Source organism: Epargyreus clarus, unplaced genomic scaffold (assembly GCF_041222505.1).
Source record: "Epargyreus clarus isolate Ecla_fem2 unplaced genomic scaffold, WU_Ecla_fem_2.2 ptg000024l, whole genome shotgun sequence".
Classification (NCBI taxonomy): Eukaryota; Metazoa; Arthropoda; class Insecta; order Lepidoptera; family Hesperiidae; genus Epargyreus; species Epargyreus clarus.
Genome location: NW_027332231.1, coordinates 13,401,625 through 13,429,007, shown reverse-complemented (window position 1 = coordinate 13,429,007; position 27,383 = coordinate 13,401,625). Strand labels below are relative to the sequence as shown.

The 27,383-nt window shown below is 38.4% G+C and overlaps 2 protein-coding genes across 3 annotated transcripts; one reads left to right on the top strand and one right to left on the bottom strand.

Annotated features, from left to right (window-relative positions):
• Positions 1–13: 13 nt before the first annotated feature.
• Positions 14–14,535, top strand: LOC140752098 (focadhesin). Of its 2 annotated transcripts, XR_012103410.1 has the most exons (20): positions 14–400; positions 731–934; positions 1,301–1,460; positions 2,169–2,311; positions 2,782–2,933; positions 3,355–3,911; positions 4,344–4,448; positions 4,957–5,078; positions 5,557–5,760; positions 6,401–6,593; positions 7,593–7,686; positions 8,329–8,534; positions 8,975–9,214; positions 9,434–9,712; positions 10,119–10,330; positions 11,102–11,221; positions 11,920–12,112; positions 12,649–12,776; positions 13,684–13,855; positions 14,246–14,535. XR_012103410.1 is itself a non-coding variant. In XM_073086266.1 (19 exons), exons 1-19 carry the CDS (start codon positions 120–122, stop codon positions 14,289–14,291), a joined length of 3,639 nt encoding a protein of 1,212 aa, XP_072942367.1. In that variant the 5' UTR covers positions 14–119; the 3' UTR covers positions 14,292–14,535. The 2 variants fall into 2 exon arrangements, 1 of the variants encoding a protein (XP_072942367.1); XM_073086266.1 differs by lacking the exon at positions 13,684–13,855.
• Positions 14,531–18,339, bottom strand: LOC140752100 (protein C1orf43 homolog). The gene is made up of 5 exons (XM_073086270.1): positions 18,067–18,339; positions 17,534–17,687; positions 16,819–17,038; positions 16,198–16,330; positions 14,531–15,776 (listed from the first exon to the last, which is right to left on the bottom strand). Exons 1-5 carry the CDS (start codon positions 18,223–18,225, stop codon positions 15,684–15,686), a joined length of 759 nt encoding a protein of 252 aa, XP_072942371.1. The 5' UTR covers positions 18,226–18,339; the 3' UTR covers positions 14,531–15,683.
• Positions 18,340–27,383: the final 9,044 nt, after the last annotated feature.

Sequence of the window (27,383 nt, the reverse complement as noted above, 5' to 3'; positions counted from 1 at the left end):
AAAGCCGGCATTTTCGAATATTTGACGATGACATAAAACATATGGTTGCGACAGCTGTTTTTAGTCTTCCTATTAGAAATCTATAATTTTCATTTAAATTACCCTAAAAAACCTTTAAAATGGACGAGATAGAATACAAACTGAAGACTAACAACAGTATATTAGTAGTGAACGCTATTGATAAGTTGATAAATATGATAAAATCGAAGTATAAGCCGGGGGAGCGACAGAGGTTCGTTCTGGAGAATGAAGAGTTAAAGTTTTTGCGTGAGAAGTGTTCGTCGTCGAATGCGCTGGTGAGCTTGACGGCCTGCCAGGGGCTGCTGTCGCTGGTGGAGCTGGGGGTGCTGGAGATAGCGCACACTATGTCCACTGTAGTCACTTTGCTGCCCAGTACTCAGTAAGTAATTTTAAACGTAAACCTTAGTCTGTAGTACTATTTCTTTTTGGTTGTTGGGAGTTGGATGGGTGAACACTATTGGCAAAATCGTACATATATTAGGGGGAGTAGAGTTTAATGGGTTCAAATCTCCTTAGGATGTGCGAGAAATGACCTTTGCTTCTGACGACAAATTTAAGAGACTATTTATTTCCAAAATTCCTATAGATCTAATAAATTTTTGAAACCATGCTACATCACTTTTTTAGAGTGCTCTTGGCCACAGCCATAGCTATATATCATGACAAATCTATGTAACCAGGTACTCCAAACATAATCATTTAATTGCAGCAACTACACAGCAATAATTTCCTCAATGGCCGGCCTGTTGATACTGGACCTGAAGTACAGGCTGGTCCCCGGCGAGCAGTATAAGTGCCAGTTCTCTCTCCGCTCCCCTCAACACCCGTTCATCAGGGTGCTGGAGAGGAACAAAGATGCTGAGGATGATGTATTGGCTCAGATGCACGCGCTTTGCACTCACCCAGATTATATGTAAGTAGTCAATGTAGATTATCATATGCTTTATATTTTTAAAAGACCATGATTTTACCTAATAATTATAGTTTAAAAACTAAAAATGCTAAATTTGCATAAGGAAAATCGTTTCTCCTTACGATTATGATGAGGAGCATAGGACAAATTATTAAAATCTTGTATTGTCATCGATTCTTGATAATCTTAAATATAAAAGTGTTAAACACCTCAATTTTGCTTAATTTTGTAAGATTTGATGCTTAGATAAGCATAAGAGGTTTGCCTTACTTTGCTGACATTGTGTTAATAATTACTATAATTCTAATCATGTAATAATTGAATAACTCTATTGCATTTTATTTGTATATTTTTAAATATTTTCAGAGTAGCATCACACAGTCTAGAACTACTCCGGCCAGTGTTCTTGTGGCTCACGTATAACCCTCAACGCAGCTCCAGCGTCAGACCATGGCAGCTGCTCCTTAGCCTACCGGAGAGTCCTGCACAGTCCACACTACTCCTGAATTGCATTAGCTGTCAGCAGGTATATATATGAAGGCATGTCATAGAAATCATTGTGGTATCACTAGTGTTAGATGAGATTTTTTACCACTACCCTTTCTTAATGAATGTCGAATCTTTATTATATTCCGCGCCAAAGTGCTAGTTCGCTCTTAATATAGAAACGAGACGCGTCGAATAGCAAATTGTAGATATTAGCGGGACGAAAACAGCGCGAGACCCCCCCGTCACCCGCTTTCACCCACAGGTACATAGCTGCGTTAGTATGCTCTTACGTTACTACTATATGCTCTTAGCGGACTAGCAGTTTGGTGTGGACTATACATGACGTAACACCAAGCAGTGGAGGGGCGGCCGAGAAGCTTTACTGGCCGTTCGATCGTCGCCTCCGACCAACGCGCATTTGTTCCACGTGATGACGATCGGAGTTTCAATTATGAAATCATAGTTATAAAATAAGTATTAGGTGTGTTTATGGTGTCCCTTTTTGATGCAACAATTTATAAACCCACAAACTGCACATAAGTTCTTCATAGATGAAGATCTCTGAAGAGACTCTTACAGCATTACTGACATATTAATTAATACAATCTGATAGAACTTTACTTTACTTTTAAACTTTTTATTATCAAGAAATCGAGAAATCGTGGAAGAAGTTCGAGAAATCTTGCTTTAGGTTCAATGCTCAATGGCAATACATATTAATACAGCTCTCGTAAACTATTCCCAGTTCTGCAACCCGAAGCTGGTGGAGAGCGCGTTCGCGGCGATGTCCGCGGCGGTGGACGCGGCGGTGTACCAGCAGAAGGTGGAGCACGTCATGGCCTTCCTGCCGCTGCTGGCCAGGGTGTCCAACGAGCTCATTAAACATGGGTAACTTGTCTCAATGGTCTATTTATGGTATATTTGGCTGTAATTTCTTAAAATTAGTTAGTCTTTATTTAGTTAACTAATTAGTGAGTTATTTAGATTTATAGCCATAAGACAGACATTTCGCCCAATGGAAAGTATTCACCTAAAAATGCGTTGAATGACATAATATAGATGGAAATGGTTCTAAAAAATTGTTCAAAATCTATACGAATCTCTGTCCACATCCAATGCATGAGTTTTAGATTAAAAATGCCAATTAGTCCTGGTGGAAAGTAGTACCACGTTCTGCAAAATGCTTTTAGAAACAGGTTAGTGTTTCGAGATTAGCCCCAATAAGCTATCTAGACGTAAAACGACCCAACATTGTTAAACTGTCGATGAAATATTAAATAGAATGAATGAATACTTTATCATTAATTCATTGATAAATACAACAAATAAATGAATAATTAAATGTCTTTTGTCGCCAGTCGAGATCCTCGTGCGTGCTACAACCTGATAGAGAGGTGCTTTGCGCTGAACTCTCCCCCGCTGAAGAACGTGGCCGGTCTCACTCTGATGCTGCTCTTGGAGAACCTCATCAACACCTCTGCGTTGTACTTGCATGAGCTTTTCAATTTGTGTGAGTATATAAAGACGTGCTTTATTGTTATGTTGGTATTTTCCCAAATAAGAGTCTTCAAGAGTCTATCAAAAAAGAGTCTATGAAGAAATGGAAACTTTTTTCTTTATAAACATGTGGAGTTCTTTGTAAATATTAATGAGTGGTAGTGACTACTTATCAGATGGACTCAGCTTTTGGTACTTCGAACGAAGAATCTGGAAAAATATCACATTTCTTTAACCACGCGGAAATATATTTTAATTGGTTAAATATTTTAAAGATCTATATTATTTATAAATAACGTGTTTACATCTCCTTATTTAACCCCCCTTAGAGGACGGAAGGAGGAAAAATATAAGGTGAAACTTCTGTCATCGCCAGTTTCAAATACTGTCAGACAGATTTAAAGTTTTATTAATTTGATGCAAATCATTTCCAGGTCTCAACATAACAAAGAAGTATGAATACACAGCAGTATGTTTGAACGCATTTATCGGCCTCTCCCTCCAGTGGCTCCATCTACCCTCGCATCTCACGGCGAACGCATTAAAAGTCGCCTCACAAATACTAGATTCCTACAAACAGGACAATAATGAACATTATGGCTTACATATGGCGAACTTAAGGTCCAATACCATATACCAAATGCTAGTTTATACAGATGAACATCTCTTCACTATATCGAAGTTGCTTGAGACATACGAGAGAATTCGGGATAACCCGGCTAAATTGGAAGAGTGGTTCAGCGTTATAGCCGGCTCGAACGATACTTTGAAACTGCAGCTACTTCCATTTTTTGTCGGATTCGCGTTTATAAAGCAAGGGAGTGAGAATATTGTGTCGAAGGCCATAAAGGTGGTAATAGAATTGGTGTCGCTGAAGAAGGAAGTGTCGGTGGCGGTGTTGCCAGCACTCATGTATAAAATAGCGAACGATGAGCGACCTGAGATCAAGCTGGAATGCTTAAGAGGGTTACCGCTTATGGCTTCCACTAAGGTAATGAAATTACATTTCTCTTCATATAATTTGGATTCAAAATGGCGGATTCTGATATACAAAATATGTCTATATCTCTAATATATCTGTATCTCGCTCACATATTAAATAAAGAGCCAGAGGTAAATAGACATGTTTCATCATTTATCATTACATCATTATTTATCATTACAATCTTTATTTAACTAAGTTATGCATATTATAATTAACTTATTCGACACTGATAGACCTATACTAAGTTTCAGTGTCATCGGTGACAAGGAAATAAATATTAAATACTTAGCCTCAGTACATAATTCTAAATGTCTGGTTTATCTAGACAGGAATCAAATGTAACCTACAATTTTCTGTATGTCAGTAATTTACAACTAATTGCACGATGCACAGTGGTACAATGTAGACTCTGCCTGATATTTTAGTTGTATGTTGCAGGAGAATGTACCATCCATTGTCTCAGTCCTCAACAAATTGAAAACCAACAAAGGTGTACCAACTTCTCTATTGATCATGCTGTATACCAGCTTAGCTGAAACACAGGTAAGTTTAAAAAACATATTTTTGTTCAATTCAAGTAAAAGGAATTCTAGTTAGACACTCATTGCCCTACTAAATAGAATCACACTATATAAGGTTTTGTTTTACATCAGCCATCAATTTAGAACACAGTATCACACTCACTGTTGCTAGAAGTTTACTACCATATTTAAACTTAGAATTATTTATTTGTGTAGAGCCCTATACACTACTGATAGCAATATTATTTCGTTAACGCACCAGCACGACTGCTCTGGCCGACGGTTGTGCACAGACAGAATCAGTCGGCATTTATCTTATGACAATAGTGACGTCACACTAAACAAATATAGTCCACGCCAAACTGCTAGTCCGCTCTGAAGTTGTTGTGAGGAGGTGTAGTCATACAATTTGCTATGGCTACGCGATTCATTTCTATATTTAGAGCGGACTAGTAGTTTTACTCGGACTATACCCACCTACCCACATACACAACTATTAGTATTATATTAATTTGTGTCTATGGAAACAGGTTAGGTGTTTCCCATATCTACAAGAAGTATTAGTCGACTCCGGGGCGGGTAGACCTGACGATTTGAAATGGGAAGTGGATATTGCTAAGGCGGTCGCCGTCAAGAGGATTTGTGAGTTGAGGTAAGTTATTGAGTACATTTAGTGGTTTGAGAAATGGTATCGCTATTACATGTTTGACTTGAAACTAGCGTCAGTTAAGGGCTGGCCGGACGGGTTGCTACCAGGGACACAACCTTTAGAGTAATGTATTTTGCCGAATAACATAAGAAAAAATATGTATTTTTGTATCAGTTACAAGATAATGGTATAGTGCACTGACTACATGATATAAAGTATCCTAATTCAGATTTTGTAAATATTACACGACAAAATTGAAAAATAAAATGATATATAAATGTTACACATAATTGGTTTCAGATTTAAAAACATAATACTTGTGATATGATTAATCAAGATGCCAAATTACAGTTGTATTGCTAAGTAACTTCATAAATTTTTAAATGTTTTCTTGTCATATCTTGCTTACAGACGAGCTTGGGTAGTTTAATTCTGGCTGAGTTGTGTCTGTGGAGGTTATAGTATATTCTATCTTTCGCAGAGCCTCAACCCACGGGCTGGAGCTGGTCTCCGTGATATCCTCGATCCTGAACCGCTGCGCGGACAAGGGCGGCGCCCTAGCCACCTCCCTGGCCCTTCACGCCCTGAGCTCCCTGTGGCGCGGGAACGCCGTCGCCCCGCCCAGCACGTGGAGAGCGTTGGAACCAAGACTGGGGAAGGACAACAGGGTGCCGGTGCAGATCGCGTGAGTTTGTATTGGAATGCCTCGTGTGCTAGTTTAGTTTTTTTTTTATATGTAATCTAACGGTAAGGCAGACGGGCTACCTGATGGAACGCAGTCACCGTCGCCGTTGCATCGCTGGCTTTGAAGGAGAGCTTTTTTTACACCCCTCTTAAAGAGGCCCATGTCCTGAGTCCTGAGGGAATAGCTATAAAAGTAAAATGAAGTCGCAATTTGACTGCTGTTTAAGACTTTTTGTGGAATTTTTCATTTGCTGATATTTCCCAATTTAATGTACCGGGTAAAATATAGCAGTCATTTGATTATTGTGTAGGAAATTTCTACGGAATGCCTTATGTGCGGGTAAGATGTTCTGTCTCGTTTATATACGTATGTTGGATGATTAGCAAAACATACATTTATTATCCTGAAAAAAAAAATTGTGTTATGCTCCTTTTAAGACTAGCTTGGAACGTGTATCGTGCCACCGATGCAAGTATTACCAACACTTACACTTTAAACAAATACAGGTAGATAATAAAGTTAGTTAGCAACTGATAGCGGTGTTTAATTTTTTTTTTTTGATGCGATTGGCGTTGGACAAATTGGCACCAAATTTTTTGGTACAACTACGTTGTATATCCCGGAACGCCTCACGTTCCAGCCTGTGCAAGCTGCTGGCCGAGGTGCCCGCGTTGCGCGTGTCCTCGCCGGAGTACGACAAGCTGGTAGCAGACACCGCGCGAAGGCTGTGGCGGTACATCGCGGAGGGCAACCAGCCCAGCGTGGTCCACGCGGCCTGTGACGCACTCGCCAAGTATAATGTTACGGATTATACGCTTAAGGATGTGCCCGAGGTGAGTTTGTGGTGATGTGCTGAGGATTTATTGGAGGTAGTCGGCTAAATTGGTCAAGTGATGTGCAATTTTGGTATATAAGGACGTTTAAAGGTACTTGTAGGGATTCGGCTCGAAGGACCAACATTTAGGAACGAATAGTGTTGGGTGCGGTTTGAAAGTATACTTAAATATATGTGTTGATTAAAACTTATTTATTATGAACACTTTGAATGGAATGTACAATACTCTAAATAATATGCAAAAGATAGGCGCCAATGATAAGCGCAGGATTTGCGTGACACGGATGATTGATAGTTTTAAACTACAATAAGATGAGAGTTGATCTCCTTTAATAGGCTTCCACGGTTAGCAACCTGAGACGTGCTCTTTGTGATCCTACGTGCCGGCCCATAGCTGACACGGCCTATCTATCACTGGGACGTCTTACCCCCCAGGCGCACATATATTGCGGCAATATTATATAAAGAGTGGTGAGCAGAAAATTCGGGTCTCGAGGATACCCTCTTTGCCCGGGCAGATTCTCAGGTGGTCGAATGCCCCCTGGATTTATAATATTTATTCATAATAATAATTATAATGTTATTTAAAACATTATAATATAATGAACAAGTATTAAAAATAGACTAACCCCACTGTTAAGTGTGTGGTTCGGTCCTCGTCGCGTCATTACCGAGCGGACGGTCGGCCCCCTGATGGTCGGGGGTCAGACACGAGCGTACAGCTGACTCTGCTTTCCAGTATTTCACCAAACATACGCCTGGCCAGCAAAGATGCTAGAATGCGGTCATACGTGACCGTCTAAAGTATTGCCGGGTCAGATGTTCGGTATTTGACTTTGTACTTTAAAAAATCAAGAATAATTGATGTTATAAGTTTGAATAAGATCGCTACAGTAGTACTTTAGAATTATACTCTATCCTATATACTGTCATATACGCGGAAGGTCAATGAAAATGATTATTGTTTTTTATGCGCCTAATAGAATGATTGTTATAGATTTACAGAAAAACAGTGAAACTTCCGGCATCTTTTTGTAAGACGCCCGCAGACGCGGCGAGGAAACCTGAGGATGTACTCGATTATATACCATGTAAGTCGATCCACACTATTACAATAAGGTATATAAAGTATAGTGTACAATTAATACATGTTTAATATATTTACTGCTGTTAACATTGTAATATTGTTGAAGGAGAATAAAATAAGAATAAGTACCAAATTTGCATGTATATTAATAGTCTTTATATGTGGCATTCTTGTTTCAGCTGATCAATATTTGTTTACTGTCTGATCTGAAGTAAATTTTGATAATGTATCTTCTATAAAATCCAATGAAACTGTAGAGTTTTAGGTCGCTGGTTGATCCGAAATATAATTTGGAATCCTTGTGCGCTAGTGACGATAGTGTAGGTGAATAAATGTATAAATACCGTAGAGTGGTGCGCTGCTCCCTTCGGCGACCGATCGACCGTGATGCACACACTCGCGACTCCCAAATAGGTCCCCTGGACCCCCCGTAATATACTATATATAATTATATATGTCCCGTGACGAAATCTGAATACCGACTGTCCGTACAATGTGTGTTATGACAGAAACGTCATACCTTTTAAAACCTTTTAAATTTTGAATTTACTCCTTTTATTTATAATCAGTATTTTGACCAGTTCTAAATACTGATCAGAAACCATTCTTTAAAATGTCTTAATAATTAAATTTCCACTATTCACAGGTGAAGTCTGGCCCGAAGTGTTTAAATACACGAACCAGGCGGCTCTGGGCGGAGTCCAGAACTTGGTGACTGCTCTGATAGCCCGCGAGGTCAGCTCGTACAGAAGCGGGGTGTACCAGACCGAAGGCCGGGCGGAGCCGCAGTCGCTGGGCTACCTGCCCGCCTCCAGCGTGCTGCGCGGCCTGGGGGACTGCTTCAGGAGGCAGGTGGGTGCACCCTGGGGGCTCTGGGGTCCAGACCCTGGGGACGGCGCTGGTAGCCCGCGAGGTCAACTCATATCAGGGTACAGTGGGTCAGCTTAGATCAGATCAGAGGTCAGGAGTAGAATACTTTCGAAACAGGTGGGAAATGACTGACAGAAAGTTTTAAAATATAATTTTGAAATTAAATTAAGAATATAAATGTACTATAGACAACTTTTTAATCTAAATTATGAATTTGACTTTCAAATCTGAATTTTGATTTACAATTTTTAATTTAAAATTTAATATGATTATAATGTCGCTTTTGAATGTTTTTTATTAGTTCTTCATTATAAAGTTAGAATATAATTTTTGAGCCTTACATGGTCTAAAGGTTGGCCACATAATGTCATTATTACTTCAACAAGACAAAAAATATAAAAAAGAAAACAATCTATTCGCAGGTCACGTCCCCATCCTACGACTTCCCTGAAGCGGCGCTCCTGACGATCTTCGAGACCCTAACGACAGAGTACTCGAAGCCGCTGCCACCACTGGACCTGAACTTCCTCCACTCCGCGTACCAGAAGGGCCAGCACTGGAAGGCGGGCTGCTTCAAGCTGGCCGCCCGGCAAGCCTCTGTGTCACCGACCGCCAAGAATCTTGTAGAGAATGCCTTGAAAGATGTGGATGGGACGGGTGATGTAAGTTTCTTGTAATACTGTAGTTTTGAAACATTTCTAAACATTTTTTAAAGGAATAATATAATGAAGAAGGATAATAATCATTTGACAGACTTTTCCTGTGTACGACCTTAAGCTCCCCTTGAATTTTACAATAATTTGTTTCATCGAATAATTACATCAAATTTATTTTCGGATAACTTGTTGCAATATGTAATGTTAATCACTTTTTCTTTTCAGGAGTTCGACATAATGCTGCTATTTGATAATCTACCGATCCTCTGCCGAAGTATTCCACCAAATACCCTACGAACCCCTATCGAGGCGTCGCTCGCTGCATCCTTCGCCACTCTCCCCAGGGTAAAGGCCAAAAACCAGGACTCTGGAGACCACCTTTTCATTAGACAACTCCTCAGGATTAAGGAGTGCCTTCAGTGTGATAAGATTCATGACGCAAACAGGACGTTATTATCGCTAACTATTGAGAACTATTTTGCCATCATCACGGATGATAATGTGGTAAGTTTATGTTATGATCATAGTTAATTACAAAATATGAATTGTAATTTTTGTTAATAAATATGCGTGTTTACCAATAATATTTAAAGAATTAAAATAATGGCTTGTAAAATGAAGTTATTTTTCGATAATAATGTGCGTGGATTGGGACCATATATGTTATATCTATGAAGAGGTGTTTGTTACGAATTATATAATATTTGCTGCAGCAATGGGTCAGTAACATACAATGTACCCAAGGGATGGAATAGTGGCATTTGAACTTCTAGGGAGGAAGGCAATCGTCCCTCTTAGCGGTAAAATTGTGTGAGATGATTTTAGAATATCTAGGGGAGCACAACTGCTCTCCTTGCCCCCTTTAAACAATATCCTTTGATGTATGTTAAGTTTCACATATATGCCGTAGGCGTGGCCCACGTACACCGAAGTGTGCACACTGCTGTCCACGAAGTACCTGGAGCGGATGACGAGCCCCACGGGCTGGTGGGAGGTGTCGGGCGAGCTGCTGCGCAAGTCCAGCGCCGTGCGGAGCGCCCTGGCCGCCGCCGCCGGGGCGGAGTGCCGGGCGCCGCTCGTGTGGCTGAACGAGAGCGTTGACGCGCACGCTGGGGAACTCACGTAAGTACTATTAGATATCTGGTGTTTACGACCACACATACCGCCGTCTTTCCCGGGGTCGCTTACTGGACGATCCGAGCTCCCACTCTTGCCGCCCGGAAGCCCCCTTTTAGTCGCCTCTTACGACAGGGGATACTATAGACCTATTCTAGGATGACCTACAAGGACAAGAAAACATTTCTTATCTACGACGCACTTACGACTCTTCCATACGGTTTCACCGAAAAGAGTGCCGAATTTGTCAGTTTACTTACAGCAACTGCTGAAACATTGAACTGCAGTGATGTATCTAACAGTGCAACGGGGACGCTTTTCGGACGTCTCCTAAAACCTGATAAACGGAAGCACGAGTTGCGTATTTCTATAGAAAAATAGTATAAGGAACGCCATAGGCGCGTGCGTATGCGATTTTTACAAGCGTGGCGAGCACATGCTACATTTGCACGCGGCAGACGTACACTCGTATTCTGTTTTACCAAATCTGGTGAGCGACGCACTAACACGCGTGCTAGTTTTTGCTGACGCTCTTTTGCGTGTTGCGTATGAAGTTAATTTTCGTATCCAAATTTAACTTCTATTACATTTACGCTAATATTTAACATGTCTTAGACAATGATTACACTCAGGAGGCACCATCGCTATAGCTATTTCTGCCTTATAATTGCAGTGTTCAGTGTTACTCTAACTATTATTTAAAACGTGTGATAAAATGTCAACACAAAACTTTCTTACCTGGTCCTCATAAATTTAACACATTATTGATGTTTGTAGCGAACAAGAGTTTTCCCTACGTTGCTTCCTACCCGCGCTCCGAGCGGCACCGCCTGATGCAGAGGCCACGACGGAGTGGCTGCTGCAGCTCATGGCCAGGACTCAGGTGGCTTTCAAAGAGTAAGTATTACAGCTATAGTAAGAAAAATTGCTACTATTTAATAAGTATTATATTGTATTGCAGTAAGGGTTGTGGTAGAACCATTTGTGGTTCGACTCGGGTGGCACCGCTGCCACGTCTATTAACGGTAGTATTAAGTGCTGCTGTGGTCTGGTTTAAGGGTTCGTACACAAAACTACGATGCGACGTCGCATCGCAAAAATCTGCGAGCTCCCTCGACGCATCGCAAGAACTTGCGAATTGATTCGCATCGCACAGTGGTTGTTGTTGTTGGTCACCCTGAGAGACGCTACGCCGCACGATATCGCATCGCAGCAATTCGCATCGCAATTTTCTGCGTTGCGAATTCGCATCGCGTCGCATCGCAGTTTTGTGTTCGAGCCCTAAAGGGTGTGGTAAGGGAGACATACTTTTCAGAGGGTAGCGGCAAATCTATGGCCGATCTCAGGTAGGAATATTTAATCCTATCTGAGGTTGATTACAGAGGTCCATGGGCGGCAGTAGCCACTTGCCATCAGATGGACTGCATGCTCGTCTGCTATTCCTACATTATAAAAATAATAATAATAATTAATGTTACTAAACATTTAATTTTAAACATTTAAAACAACAACAAAACATTTTTTAAACATTTTAACAATTTCGTTCAATCTCTATAATATGTATCAGAAATATGTCTATGATGTTTTCCCCGTAGAACGGACAACGAGTCGTCGAAGCTGTACCTGTGCGACGTGTTCATGTTGGCCGTGGTGGTGTTCAGCGGGCACTGGTCCTTCGAGCCGGACAGCGAGGCGCTGGTCTGCAACCGCAGCACCCGACAGGCGATGCTGCCGGCCGCCGCCGCGGCGCTGGCGGCGCGCCCCGCCTGGGCGACGTGCACACAACCCGTATGTATTTAATAGGAAGAAAGAAAGAAATATTTATTTGTGAAAAGCTATTTTTTACAAATAAATATTTCTATTTTATATTATGCTATTGTTTACTATTATTAGGTTACTATTATTTATGCCGCATACTGTTATTGTATTATGTGGCATAAACTAATAATAATCAAACATAGCATATTTTTATTTCATTTTGTATTAAATTATGGATTTCGTGCATTTATCTTTATCGAACAGTAGCAAACAATAATTTAGTTCAACGAACGGCAAGTAGTTATGTACCAACAATTAGATATTCGTAAATAAGCCCCTCCCAATAGGATTTAGCTCATGCCTCACCAAACTCTTCAAAACAGAACATCACGAAGGATGTTACAATCTTTTAATTAAAACATATTCATAATTAAGTTTCTCCATTTTCTGCAAATAAGTATACAATCGCCGTATATCCCAAATCAGATTATGTGTATACAGTAATCACCATTTGTGAACTACCTTTGTGAACTTCATGGTAGTTTTGAGAGTTAAAATATTTTTAGATGCTAGAATGGTTGTGCCACACACGGCACGCAACCCAGGACTCCGCGACGGCGCTCAGCTGCCAGCGAGCCCTCCTCGCACTGCGTCACACCGAACAATTCGCCACACAGAAGGTTTGGATGAGATTGTAAGTAAATGTATTTTATTTTTGTAACCAAATAATTGTTAATAAATACCAAAATGTTAATTTTGAAAGTAATAGGCTCTTCACATACATATCGTTTGATGCGATACACAATATTAAAAATTAAAGACTGGCAATACTTACTGCACTAAGCCTTCATTTTATAAGGTATAGTCCGATTCATAATTAGGTGTCCAAAATGTAAACAAAGGTGTTGACCTATCAAGAAAATATGTGTCAAATGGCAATTTCTTATTTTTGACAATATTAAATTAATACATCGATAATAAAATAATAATCTAAATAAATTAAAATCAATTCACATTTTCCAATATTTATATTAACTCAATTTCATTTCATACAGTAATAATAATAAAAAACAAGATTTATGAGAGAAAATTAAATTGTGATAATGGTCACACAATTGGCATCCAAAACATTTTTTATGCCGCCATTTTTAAGTTTCGTAGTTGATATTATTCATTTTCGTGATCGTGATCGAACTCGATTTATTTCTAGTTTTCATAGCGCGTTTTTTTAATTGTGTGCAGTTATTAAGTTTTTGTTTTATGTTGAATTTTGTGAAAGTTTTCGTTTCTTGTTAATTTGTTAAGGTTTGCAATACCTGTCATCGAATTTTGACAATGACATTTCTTTGTTTACATTTTGGACACCTAATTATGAATCAGACTATAGGCCTATATCAAGTAATAGGCTAACAAAGCTGATGGTTATGCAACCGTACACATTTCTTTGTAAACATTTAAAAACTTAATGGTCAAGAGATAGTATTTAATATTTTTTATAATCGATGACCTCAGTATGACAAAGATTATTTGTAATATTTTGTCAAAGAAGTGTAAAAATGAGTAATTTACTTCATGTTTATTGTTTTTGCGGCCGATTACAGGAACGGAGAGTTAATTTAAAACAAATCAAACTGTATGTATTACATGTAACAGCGATGCATATTTAATCTGCTTCTACTATATAATTATAATTAATAAAATTATTACGATGCTACGTCATTGTACTATATATTACTAAGCTTGATGTAACATTGAAAAAAAAAATCAGCTTCAGTAAGTATTCCTGCTTTTTTAGTAAGCGAATATTGAAGTTCCAGTACCGCTAATAGATGTCGCTGTACATATTCTGAATCATGCTATTGAAGTTTTGTATGATTACTATCTATCATACCAGCTCATATCTTGTGATTATCATGATAACTTGATGTTTCTTTCTCTACTGGTATGACATGCAAGTGGTTTAGGGCCGGCGAAAAAAACATATAAAAGACTAAATCTTTGGTTTGGATCTGGGTATTTGTCTATTCATCTTTTTGTATGTCCGTAGCATCTATAACAAACTAACATAATGTGTTTTGAGCATTGAGTGTTTATATTTGTTTTTGTTCATACCGATTTCTGTTTAATTACTAAAAGTTTTTAATAACCTTTGTTCTTTTATAGAGACGAACATTCTGCCCTGGATGCAAGTAAACTGGATAAGTCTTAGCTGGTTCCGGACTTGCGTATAAGTAATATTAAGTCCTAACTTATCTAAATGTGTAAATAAAATACATAAGTGAAAAAGATCTATGTAATTTGTACATACTAATATAAGTGCAACCATTGGCCTAGATTGGTCATTAAGTCTATAAATATTACTATAATATGCCAAATTCAATATGAAGCCATATTTATACATTTTATAATATTTACGATCTGATTTTGTGTAAATAAATAAGCTCGAAAATGAATGCATTTTTTATTTTAATACCTTTTCAGTAATACATAGTACCAATAATATAAAATAAGTATTATCATGTAATAAATTATATCACAATTGTAACTATATTTTGTTATTGAATTGTGTCATATTCTATCACACACATTTACATTCGTACAGTAGGGTCTTTAATATTGATAACCATTTTCATATCATACTTATAACACCAATTTTCAAATTTCAGAGAGCACACGGTGATATAATACTGCTTCACAAGCCGAAACTACACCCAGAGAATTCTTCCTATTTTAAATATTTTCATAAATTGTTCTAATCATACCATTACAACTGAATATCATAGAATACTTCTCGTTTTAAATACATTCATATGTAATTCTAACTATACCATTACACATTATAACTCCAGCATAATATACAAATAAGTTCAGTCTACATTTATAGTGCTTGCACAATTTACAACTACAAGGTTAGGCAAGTTACCAATTACTTTCTTTATTAATTATAACTGTGTTAATATTTTTTTTTACCCACTTTTAATTTCCTTAATCCTTTATATACTGTTTTTACCTTTATTTATCATCATTTATACATCTTATCCTTTTATTAATTACCACTACTCAAATGTCTTCTATAAAGAAACCTGTTCCTTTTTTGCACATATCCAACCTGTCCTCTTCTAAAACCAACCTGTTCCATAATGATCATTTATTGAACTTAACATATGTCACTCACTATCACTTGTCTAAGCTGTTCTTTCAATGCTTCACCCACTGCCACTTGTCACAACGTCCCCCCTCTCTCACTCGTTCACCCCTATAATGTCTGTCAGGACGTGGGGGGTACTAGTTCACTAAAGCCCGCTCCACATTCTCGCGAAAATGTGGAGCCTATTCGAGTTGGGTTATTCTCGAGTTCTGACGAGATTTTCGCAAGGCTCTCGCGAGATTGTGGAGTGGGGGTATGAAAGTCCAAGCCACGTCTATCAGTCCCTGTCGCCGCGTCATGGGGTGTCTCCGATCCTCCGCCCGCCCTACAGCGTGTGTGGCGGCGGGCGGGCCAGGTCATTCACCCCCGACCCCTGTCGCCGCGCCACAGGGTGCCGCCCTACAGCGTGTGCGGCGGCGGGCGCGGCGGGCGGGCGGGGCGGCGGGCGCGGCCTCAGACGGCGGTCTCGTCGGGCGGCGCGGGCTCGCACGTGCGCACCGCCACGCGCACTATCTCCTCGCAAATCTTGTCCTCCGCTGGCAGGTTCTGAGCATCAAACGGTTGTTTTTTTAATAATATATTTAGGAGTAGCAGACGAACATGTAGTTTGATGGTAAGTGGCTACTGTCGCCCATGGACATCTGTAATAATCATAATCAACCCCAGATAGGTTAAGATATTCCTACCTGAGGTCAGCCACAGAGGACTACCACCTTCAAAATTGTTCTTTTGTGGGTTGTTTTGTGAACATGATTTGAAATTAGATTGCAAGTTAATTGTCAAATTACAATTTGGATGAGACTCCTTTTAATGTTCCATAATTACATGTCGAGTAGCAATGTCTTTTGAAAAAACTGTTCTCATGACGTGATGGCATTCTTCAGCTGGAAGTTGCATGGTATGGTAGGATGATCACTTCCGTCATTGCTCAATAGGAGAACTCTGAAGGACAACAAGGGAGACTTACCTCTAGTGCAGTATAGTGGTTAGCGGGCAGGGCGGCGGGGCGAAGGCGCGCGGCATCCAACAAGCGTGGGCGGCGCACCGGCGAACCACGCGCGGTACCACGCCCACAACCTACACTCTTCAGCAGCCGAGCACTGGAGATTAACAAACATATACTATATTTAATATATGAAGCAGAAGTATCAATTTTGTCATGATTCAAGAGTATTTTTCCTGCGGAGATTTTATGAGGTAGATATACCTAAGCTACATTTCATGAATAGATTCCGAATTTATTTAATTAGCGATTAAAAATAAGTCTTCATCCATGTTTTCAACCCCTGACAACGCATCACAGTCGCGCAAACGCCTGGCGGTCAACGTGAACACGAACTGGCGACGTCCACCGCGCCCGCCAGCGCTTCAACGCAACAAGCACTTAAAAACCTTTTAAACTATGTTTAAATGAACCAATTGTTATACCCGCTCCACATTATCGCGAGAACGCGAGAAAAAGCACAAGAAACGAGAATGTGGAGCGGGCTTCAGCCACTGACTGTGAGAGATAAGGAGTTTTTTACATGTTCCCATGTTTAAACAAACCTCACAATACTTTTATAACACAAAACAATACACCACTCACGCATCCAACAACTTCAGCAGCAACCTCCCATACGCCCTGTACTCGTCCTCCCCAAACTCAGCAGGATGGTGTCGGGCACACTCGTATGCGTCACAGAACTGGTGCACCAGCTTCTGTCCGCGGCCGTCGAGCGGCGCCGCCAGGGACGAGAGAAGGAACGCACGCAGCGACTCCCTCGGTCGCCGTTTGAGACCTGGGTCTTGTCGGGCAATTTCTTCTTCTGAAATACATATTATAAAATTAATACACTTTTATCCAAAATCTATTTTTTTTTATAATATGGGAGTACCAGACGAGGTTGCAGTCCACCTGATGGTAAGTAGCTACTGCCACCCATGGACATCTGTAATCAACCCCAGATAAGATTAGATATTCCTACCTGAAATGATTCCAGATTCACTTGTGATTCCGAGGCTTGATCTCATAAGGATGAACCACATTTTCTTTTGAAAGCCTTTAAATTTCCACTATTTTATAAAGGACACTTTTTAACACATGTGACTGACTACTGACATGTACTACCCCTGAAATTATTGCAGTCTAATGTGAACAAGTACATCTACTACATTTTCATAAATAAAATACAGCATTAATATAACAGCAACAGGTGTGAAAATGAGACTGCCACAGTCAAACTAACAAAGATTGTATCTGTTTATAGATGGTACCACTAACTGAATCTAATGTTAATAAGTATCATGTCAGAAGTTCTTACCTAAAGTTTTGACATCATCAACAGCTCTGAATCTATAATGGTATGGCTGTTGGGGCTCCAGAATGTAGTGAGAGGGCTCAGCACTCAGCAGCTTGGGCTCATACATGATCCTGGGCACAGCTTCTATCCTCCGCTCTATCTCCTTCTTCAGACACTGGAATTATTATATAAACACTCACTTAGACTTGTATCATTGTATATTAAAATTTTTATGGTTATTATACAATGTCACCACTGATATAAATTTTGGTTTGAAATTACAGAATTTCATTGCCAATTACCACCTGTTTTTTTATAATAAAACTATAAATTGTTTGCTTACCATAGAATTTGTGGGCAAATCTTTGGATAGATTGAGTCCCGGACGTAAAGAAATACGTCAGTCATTAGTCTCATGAGTTTATTTACTAGATCAATTTCATAAAAAAGCGTTTACATCTCCAAAGTAAATATCACACTTAACCTTACGTATTCTGAAAGGAATCTGATAGCACAAGGGCAGTAAAGGATTAAAACATGTACACAAGACTTACTTTCTTAGCCCCAATGCCTATAGGGACGTGAGGACCGCGACGGGACCGAAGTGCAAACCTCGCGATCTGTCTTTTGGCAAATATGAACAAAATCACGAAAGTTAATACTCCACCACTTATTATGAAGATGATGTTCAATATACTTGTGAAATCCCGCATTTTGGTTATATTTCTAACTCTTTGCAATAAGAAATATCTCTAGGAAGTAAGATCAAATCTGTATTCTGTTTTTTGATCAATATCAATACTCTTTGTTGCCATTCAACACGTCAAATTGACATTGATGGTATGTCATTCTGTCATTGTCAAACTGACATTGACATTCTAAAGTATTGTACAGAGAAACATCGTTCGTAAATCGTGATTTTTCATTTACTTATTTTAAAGAGTAATATTGCAGATAATAACGAAAAATATAACATCAAAATAGATAAATTAAAAATCCTGTGTATTCATGAAATATGTCAGAAAATAAATAATATAAAATTTAACCCTTTGGAGTGTGTACTTATTAAAGTACTAGTCTGAATGTTTGGGTACTTTAAACTACATTAGATATTAAGTAGCTACTGCCGCCCATGGAGATCTGTAATCAACCTCAGATAAGATTATTTTTGTGTCTGGGGTCAGCCACAGGTGCGCCTCTACCCCTGAGGACTAAGCTGGAATCTCTCTGAATAGTATGTCTTCCTTACCACACCCTTCAAACCAGAACGCAGTAGCGCATTCCACTGTTGTTATTAGGCAGAAATACGTGTGGCAGTAGTGCAGCCGGAGTCGAACCGCAGAGGATTCTGCCACCTTCAAATTCTGATGTATAAATTACTTTTACTTAATTTAAATAAAGTTCGTTAATGTTAACATACTTAAGACCCTGCCCTGACAAAGACACATGTGCGCGAGATTTTTTTATTCTAATTAATTCCAACTGTTTAAAACTATGAAAATATAAGAAATAACTAAACAATATAAATATGCAAATGAGACCGTCATACTATAATATATACAGCGGCAAGCGACGCTTTACGATATGCAATAAGCTGTGCACGCATTTTAAAACAATTTTATTCCTAGAAACCCATATTATTTATTCATCGTATATCATACGCATCACATACACAAACCGAACATAAATTCCTTCATCATGATTCTTTCTATTCAGAGTTGGGTGAGGCACGAATGTCTTTGGCGGGAAACGCGTTACGCATACTGATTTACAATATGGCCGACGTGCGGTGACCGATGGATCCAATATGGAGTCCAACTGTCGATTGTTCATCGGACGCTTACAATAAATGGTTTTGAGGACAAATTTGGACCACAATATTCCAACAATAAAACATTTATAGATATATGAAGCGCAGTACGTGGCGACTATGATGCATCCTACGCCTTACAGGATGCGTTCATAAAAATAAATTGTTGGTATCTACGTCTATTTTTATTAGCGGCAATAGATAAACACAATCGTTTTCGTGATTCTTTTACAAATGTAAATTAAATCATCACCTTTTGTACACGTCTTGATAATATGTAGCTACTCCGTAAAGTACTTACTTACTATTAGAATACATACCTTCTGGCAAAGTTTGAAGGCTTATACATATCACTTAGAGCTTTTTGTTTTTAATTGGTCGTTCAAGAAATATATCCTACCTAGACAAACTCGATATTTTTCGTATAAATTAGGTCTTAAGTATGGTTTAGGTACATTTAAATAGATATTTTTTAAGTATCTAACTAAATAGGTTCTTTGTTGAACGTTACGTTGGACGCAATGGTTTGCTAACATTTACAACTTTAAACACTACTTTGTATTTATGATTTGACTGAGGGTCACCTGAACACTAAAACACTTTGCTGAAAACATCAAGTTACAACGAATTGAAAACACTCAAGAAGGATACTAAAAATAATACATTTTTTTATTTTCTTAGGTACTTACCTACGTACATAATGAAGAGTAATAGAATATGAAATAAATTACCTATCTACAATAAATATATTATGTAACGATGTAACTTCAAATTACTTCATTGTAAAGTATGTTTCGTAATAGATATTGATGTACTGGAAGGTACCAAGGTCAGTGATTTTAGCGGGAGCCTGCCAAAATGGCGTCGGAACATCACAAAATGGTTTCTCGCTAAACAGGGAGTCACGCAAGTTGGTGTCGAATTTAAAATTGTTTATGTCTCTCTATATTATATTGTGATTATTGTGGTTTTTTATTTTGTTACCTGATGGTATGTGGCTACTGCCGCCCAAAAAACCGAAAACCTGTAATCAACCCTAGATAACATTCTATTTGAATTCTGCCATAGACGTCTTACTCATTATTCCTGAGTTTGTATGCCTCGGATACGTATGTCTCGCTTACCACACTCTTTAAAAGGGAACCCAGCAGCATTTAACACTACCGTTAGGTATTATGTAGATATTGTCCCTGTAGTACCGGGACCAGAATAGGGCTACGGTATCCCCTGCCTGTCGTAAGAGGCGACTAAAAGGGGGTTGCGGGCGGCAAGAGTCGGAGCTCAAACCGTCCAGCAAGCGACCCCGGGAAGGACAACGGTTTGTGTGGTCGCATATCGCTGTAATCACCAGGGGATGTGAGAGGAGCGTAAATTGCTCCCCCCAGGGCAGAGCCCGATAGAAGGGCATCGCGTTAGGAGGACTCCGGTTGTGTTCCGTTGGAGATCCCGGAGTTCTCCAATCTCCACCAAACGCTGAGGACGGCCACGGGGGGGTTTTAGTGCGGTAAAAATCCCACATAACCCGGCGTCACTCCCATGGCGTCGGGTACCTTTTGATGGTTTCCCCCTCGTCAACCAAAAAAAAAAAGGTATTATGTAGATATAGGTACGGCGGTATTACTTCCGGACTTACCTACCGGTTCTTCCATCTTATATATCAAATAGGATTTCTAACGTTTTTTTTCTGTTTAATAAAAGCAGCTATGCATATGTGATCGAATTGTCGTAGAGTTTCAACCAATTTTGTTTTTGATTACATTGGAAGCAGTGGTCATTCTGTTTTACCTTTAATTTTATAAGAGAATCTGCGTATTCCTCCGCACTACATTGCACTATATGTAAATTTATCGTAAAAATATTTTTGCACTGTACTTTTGATGTAGGTACACACTTTGGTATATCACTTTATCATGCATGGAAAATATTTCTCTCAGACAAGAATTGTGGGGTACTTTAGCTCAATCAATCATGCTGTGTTGTCCTGCGACCACAACAAGTGCAAACTTGCCGCAGGATTAGCATCAAATTACAACCTGGTTTAGTCCAATGATCGGAGAAAACTGATTAAAATATAAATGAAGCAATTCCTGGTATTACAGCATAGCTGCTACCTTAACTTTTATCTTTGGAATAATTATATCTAAAACTTTTGGTAGTAAAAAGGTTGTATAAGTAGTTGGGTACTAGTCTTATTTATTTACTTATATAGAAAGGTAATACATATTTGTACAGATAGGTAGGTACGCCCTTAGCGGCGGGCCCTTAATTTTGTAAATTGTAAGTTCATCTTCTGCTATATGCAAGTTATTAGTTTTTGCCCGCGGCTTCGCCCGCGTTTAAAAGAAAATAATATAACGTACCTACTAACAAACATAAAACTGAAGAATCAATCTTTTGGACCCAAAACATCGATTCTGCGATTAATCGATCTTAGATCGCCATACCTAGTTTCCGTGGGATTTCCGGGATAAAAACTATCCTTTGTCCTTTCTCGGGTCTCAGACTATCTTTGTACAAAACTTCATTAAAATCGGTTCAGTGGTTTGGGTGTGAAGAAGAGACAACCAGACAGACAGACAGAGTTACTTTCGGATTTATAATATTAGTAGATAAGGATTTTCCATTTTTAATTCGTTAAGGTATCGTACAGCTATAAGTATAGGTAAATAGTCAAACTAGTGTTTAAAATTTTCTCTATTTTCAATAATTTTCAAATTTAATAATTTGTTGAATGTTTACAGTTGAATTTCGACAATTGAATTGAAAATATTAAAAATATACATTGTTTTATTTTCCCTATCTTGATACGAGTAATTGAAATTTGTTTTGGCAATTTTCCGTCCGCTTTTTCGTGTCATCGCATTATTTTTTAGGCAATGGGTGAAACCGGATGAAAACATACGAGAGACTATTTTCAACTCGATCGTCGCGTTCATAATCGTCGCACTTATGCATTTATCAAACAAAATTCCAAGTTAATATGAATTTATAATGTCTTAAGTTTAAAGTTGTTTTTCTTTAGTAATTAATCCAATAAGGCAGACGGGATCGCAGATGGAATGCAGGCATCGTCGCCTATGGATACTTGTTACGCCAATGGAGTCGCCACTCAGCGGTTTTGAAAAGAGTTCTCTTTAGGCTTTTTTTTAAAGTGCCTGTCGTCCGTAGTGCTACAGGAATACCTCAAGAATTAATATTTCTGTAGTTCAGAAACACTAGTTAACTGAATAATATATTGATAAAAATTATTTACATACGTAATAGTTTCATTAATTTTAGTAAAAGTTTAGATAACTTTTATAATACAATCGACTGCAGAATATAGTAAAAGGTCGGTCACAAGTACGTAAACCCCCTAAAGATACATTTTCAACTTCCGTATTTTTAAAGAAGCAGATCTATCGAGGACTCCACCTCCTTTACTTAGTAAATAAACGCGCACTGAACGCCTCAAACACAAACCCGTCCTTCCATAATTTTCGACACAGCACTACGCATTCGAGCCGCGTACGCGCGCCCACAATGGCGTCGGCACGCGAAAATATGCGCACGCGACGACTCGGTTGTACAATAACTTGTAGTTTGAATAAACTTGAATGTATTAGCGCTAGCTTCCGTCACTTGATCGCTTTATTAGTAGGTTCGCCTTTGTTTGCGATTAGGTTTTACTCAATCAGGTTCATATTTAAAAGTAACTTGGTATTGTTTGCAACTTGGCGCCATCCTCGATAGATTTAATTCTAATGACGATATTTCTTTCAGATAGGAACTTATCATACCGAATCAAAGATGGTACCTATATAACTTCCGTCATTTTTCTTTCACAGTCAGTTCGTCTAAAGAATTATATTTTTTTATTATAATCATGATAGGACTGTTATGGATTGGTGTCTTGTAAATATTATTACCTACTCTCTATAAAATTCACACAATATCGTTACATTGTAATATTGTACAATACCTGTCCGTATTCCAAGTAAATATGAATTACAAGATAACGATTTTTTACACCGTTTACATCATGTGTCGATTCGGAAAGTGTGAATAAATTTAATGTGATTGACCAATGTACCTACTTAGCTATGTACGGTAACATTATTTCACGTAAAAATACAGTATTGTCATTGAAAAAACTCCGCTAAAGAAAATAGTATCTTTATTATAGTCGAATTAAATAATAACTCATGGTTAAAAAACCAACGGTTACTAATGCGTAAATTTCCTTACGTAGGTAGATATAATTGATCAATAAGTGGGATTGAACGAATGGAAATCGAACGCCATAGTAGTTTTTATGAATATTACCAACCCTGTTGAAACGTCATGTAGGTATTATAACTGGCCGGTAATTTTATTTTTCAAAATGGCGTCACTTGTAAGTTGGTTAGCTTCTAGTGATCGAAGGCTTTCATACAAAAAAATCTATGGCCTTTGACACGAGCTTTCCCGCGCGATATCTCTCTGAAGTGTAATAAATACAGCCTCTATGTAGTACATATTTATTCAATGATCACATCAGGTTCTACTGTTACATATATTTGACACCATCTTAATTTCAACGTCACTTATTTTTTTTAATGAACCTTTCTTGGTTTGCTCGTTTTCCACATTTTCAACACAACAAAATATTATCATGATAATATGCTACTTGCATTCCTAGACAGTAGCATAGTGGCGTAGTTTTTTTATTTAGATATTTTCGGAATTACAGACAGAGTAATTGATTCTTATTTTCAAGTTATAGACAGATAGTCTAAGTTTATTAATATGTTTAGATATGTTCAGTGGGCGCGGGATGGAGGGCGTACCTAATTATGTGATTAAGACATGAGTCATATATTACATCACGCCCATTCACATGTCCACATGGGCTGGTGTTGGTGTGTATGACGATGATAGTTTTGTAATTAACATAACTAAAACATAGCTATAATGAATTATTGAAAACGTACGAAGTACAAATCATAATATGCTACAAAGCTGTATAGAAACTGTAAGCTGTAGAAGCCGTAAGGAACAAAATTATTCTCATCATACAAAAAAATCTTTTTCTCTTTTCTGGTGTACAGTAAAACCAACATTAAACTTAGTATGATTATAATATGAACTCTAAAGTAAATAATTTTTACTTAAACTGAAAATGTGGTATCTAACACAGTTCAAGCTTCAATTTTACCGTATGTTAATGCCTATTAAAGTGTAGATGATATTTTCATAGAAATCATGTGTGTTACATATGTGCTGTTGTGTGTGTGCTCATTGTACTAAACATGAAAAAATACATTAACGTTGGATAACTCGTTAAAACTAAACAAAAGTCTTTCTTATCCCTCTTTAAGAAATAAAAAAAAATCCCTGAGGACTAAGCTAAGACCGCCACAGAAAAGTATGTCCCTCTTACCACACCTTTCAAACGAGAACACAGCAGCGCTGAACACTGCTGTTATTAGGTAGAAATCGGTGTGGCGGTGGTGCCGCCGGAGTCGAACCGCAAAGGGTTCTACCACCTTCAATGGCATGGGCAAGTTGTACCTAAATTGATCTGTGCATTTAGAACTGAAAAAGTCGTCTATGGTTCTGTGGCCTGTAAAAAAGTAATTATACAAAACGAAAGTGGTTGAAATAAGAGTCGATATAAACGACCGTATTTGTAGCCAAACGCAAAGAAAAATAATTAAAACACCCGGATTTTAATTTATATAGATTTTTTATTTGACACTTGTAACCCTTAAGCTACGGCGTAGACAGGCAATTCGCAAATTCTTGAATTCTTTAATTTTCGCCGACTCCGAATTAAAGGGACGAATCTTAACCAAACATAAACTTGGCTACGCTTGTAGTAATCTGCTGCTATTGCTTATACAAAAAAATATGCAACTGTAATCATATAATTGCAGCAAAGCGAACTAGAATAGGTCCACACATATACTTAGACCTTTTAGAATTCTAGAAGCTTTCAAAGCTGTATCCTTTACGGGTCTACAACCTACCGCTTACACGGAAGCGGGCATCAAACTAAAATGTAAAACACGTGCTTCCTCGTACCCCAAAACTGTTGAGCGGAAACCGACCAGGATGTCCTCCCTTTATGGTTCACTGTCTCCATCGCATCCAGACATTACAACTGGCGTTGCTTAAAATATGGCGGTGTCGGCCATTTCGTAATATATGCGCGTGCGACGTTTCCTGCGCGTAAAGGAGCGCTACCAGGCTATTGTTCGTTGGAGGGGATGTATGTGACCCGAATACATATGCGCTTTGATGTCGAAGGAAAAAATGTTTAGGCTCCGCGCTCAACTGTTCAAATAGATGGGGCATCCCGCCTATCTGATGGTTTATGAGGACAGCTAAAGAATGTTGTCTTTGCCTGTATTTTTGTACGTTTACGTAGCTTTGCGTGTGAACGTTTTCGTACTTACAAAGCAATATGGTACCTGTAAAGCGCATGGCTATCACTGTCAAGTTAACTGTTTTGTCTCGAATAAAGCATTTCACGTGCTCTTTCCTAATGGACTGCCAGAGTGGAATTTCCTGCCAGTCTCCCGAAGTCTACTTGGAACTTTCCGCATTCCATCAGAAGAGATTGCGGTCAAACGTGAGCAGAGTCCACTTCGAACAAGGGCCTCCCCTAGAAATAAAAGTTTTGACGTACTCGTAGTCACATTCTACTGCATGGTGATCACAGTAGAATATATCAATAATTTCGTAGAGAGATACTATTGTCTATCCCATGAGTTGATTTCTTAACGACTGACGTAGCTAAGCGTTACCATAGGTTTGAGATGCAAATGATTCCGGGTTCGATCCTCGGTCAACCAAGCATGTAAATGATTAATTTAGATTTCTGTTTTACGGCGTTTTAGGTCTGGTTGTGTATATATTATTTTTTACTTATCATTGACACTTATGATATGGGTAGACGGAATGGTACATACAGGTACCTTTTTCTTCAATCAACGTCTACAATATCCGTAAGAGAAGAGTGCTATTCAAGACCACTAGAAACTACATGGTTTACGGCTTAAAGAGCCGTAAATGTATTGTTACACATTACATAACTTAACCTATAACAGCTTCATAGGCTTTCAGAATAATGGAACAGTTTGAACACCATAGTATTAAGGTAAACAAAAACGTGTTTAGCCACCAAGATAACTATGTTTACATTGACCTGAGATACTCTTATCTCCGATTAGGAATTTAGTCTCGTGTTCAAATTCTAACAGATTTTCCAATGTTGCAGATTATAAATATTTAGGCGCTTCAGTTAGTCTTATAAGTGGGCATTCAATTGGTACCTACATAATAATTTGAATTTATCTTGATATTTACGCACTGGCTATACAGCGTAGATATAACATTCTTAATGGTCATTCCAAAACGCGAAAAAAGTATTATATTTTTCCTCATCCTAAGCTAAAGGATATCCCGAATAAATACTCGTAGTGTCTGTTTATCGGTACACTAAGGTCTTTTATGTTTCATAGGACGGTAGAGTTCTGTCAAAATTGTGGTTTAATTTGAAGATGGTAAAACTCGATCACTATTGCCACACTTCACGACACAATGAGAGCTCTGCAGCTAGCAAAATGTTGCGATGGTGCCACCGGATATGAACTACACGGAGGTTTACCTACAGACTAATTTGATAACGCTTTTAAAACACTGCACAGTTTTTGTTAATTACTTGCAGTCAATTCGCTTTTTAATTATATTAACGTAAGCGAATCGATTTTTTTTTAATTGAAAATGTTAATAAATTATAATGTTTATAAGTGTTTGACTAATATTTTCCAAAATAATAAGAAACCGGTGCGTACACAAATATTTTTAAGAATTAATAAACTTAAAAAATGTATGGGTAAAAAAATTTAACCGGAAACATACTGTTAGGTATAACTTAATACCAACTGAGTTACAGGGCCTTCATGCGGCACTATTTTTTTTGTTATACTGGAAAAATATAAAGATGATTACAACAAAAGTTTGTAAGAGCAGTGCTTGTTAGAACATTAACATTTAGTTTTGTGAGCTGGAGTATAATTGACGTTATACATATGT

What these genes read in the sequence shown, in the direction of transcription:
- LOC140752098 (XM_073086266.1), top strand. Translation starts at nt 120, where the DNA reads ATGGACGAGATAGAATACAAACTGAAGACTAACAACAGTATATTAGTA. An exon ending in ACTTTGCTGCCCAGTACTCA is followed by an intron (nt 401 to 730) that starts GTAAGTAATTTT and finishes ATTTAATTGCAG; the next exon opens with CAACTACACAGCAATAATTT. An exon ending in CGCTTATGGCTTCCACTAAG is followed by an intron (nt 3,912 to 4,343) that starts GTAATGAAATTA and finishes TGTATGTTGCAG; the next exon opens with GAGAATGTACCATCCATTGT.
- LOC140752100 (XM_073086270.1), bottom strand. Translation starts at nt 18,225, where the DNA reads ATGCGGGATTTCACAAGTATATTGAACATCATCTTCATAATAAGTGGT. An exon ending in TGATGATGTCAAAACTTTAG is followed by an intron (nt 17,039 to 17,533) that starts GTAAGAACTTCT and finishes TATGTATTTCAG; the next exon opens with AAGAAGAAATTGCCCGACAA. An exon ending in ACCACTATACTGCACTAGAG is followed by an intron (nt 15,777 to 16,197) that starts GTAAGTCTCCCT and finishes TTTGATGCTCAG; the next exon opens with AACCTGCCAGCGGAGGACAA.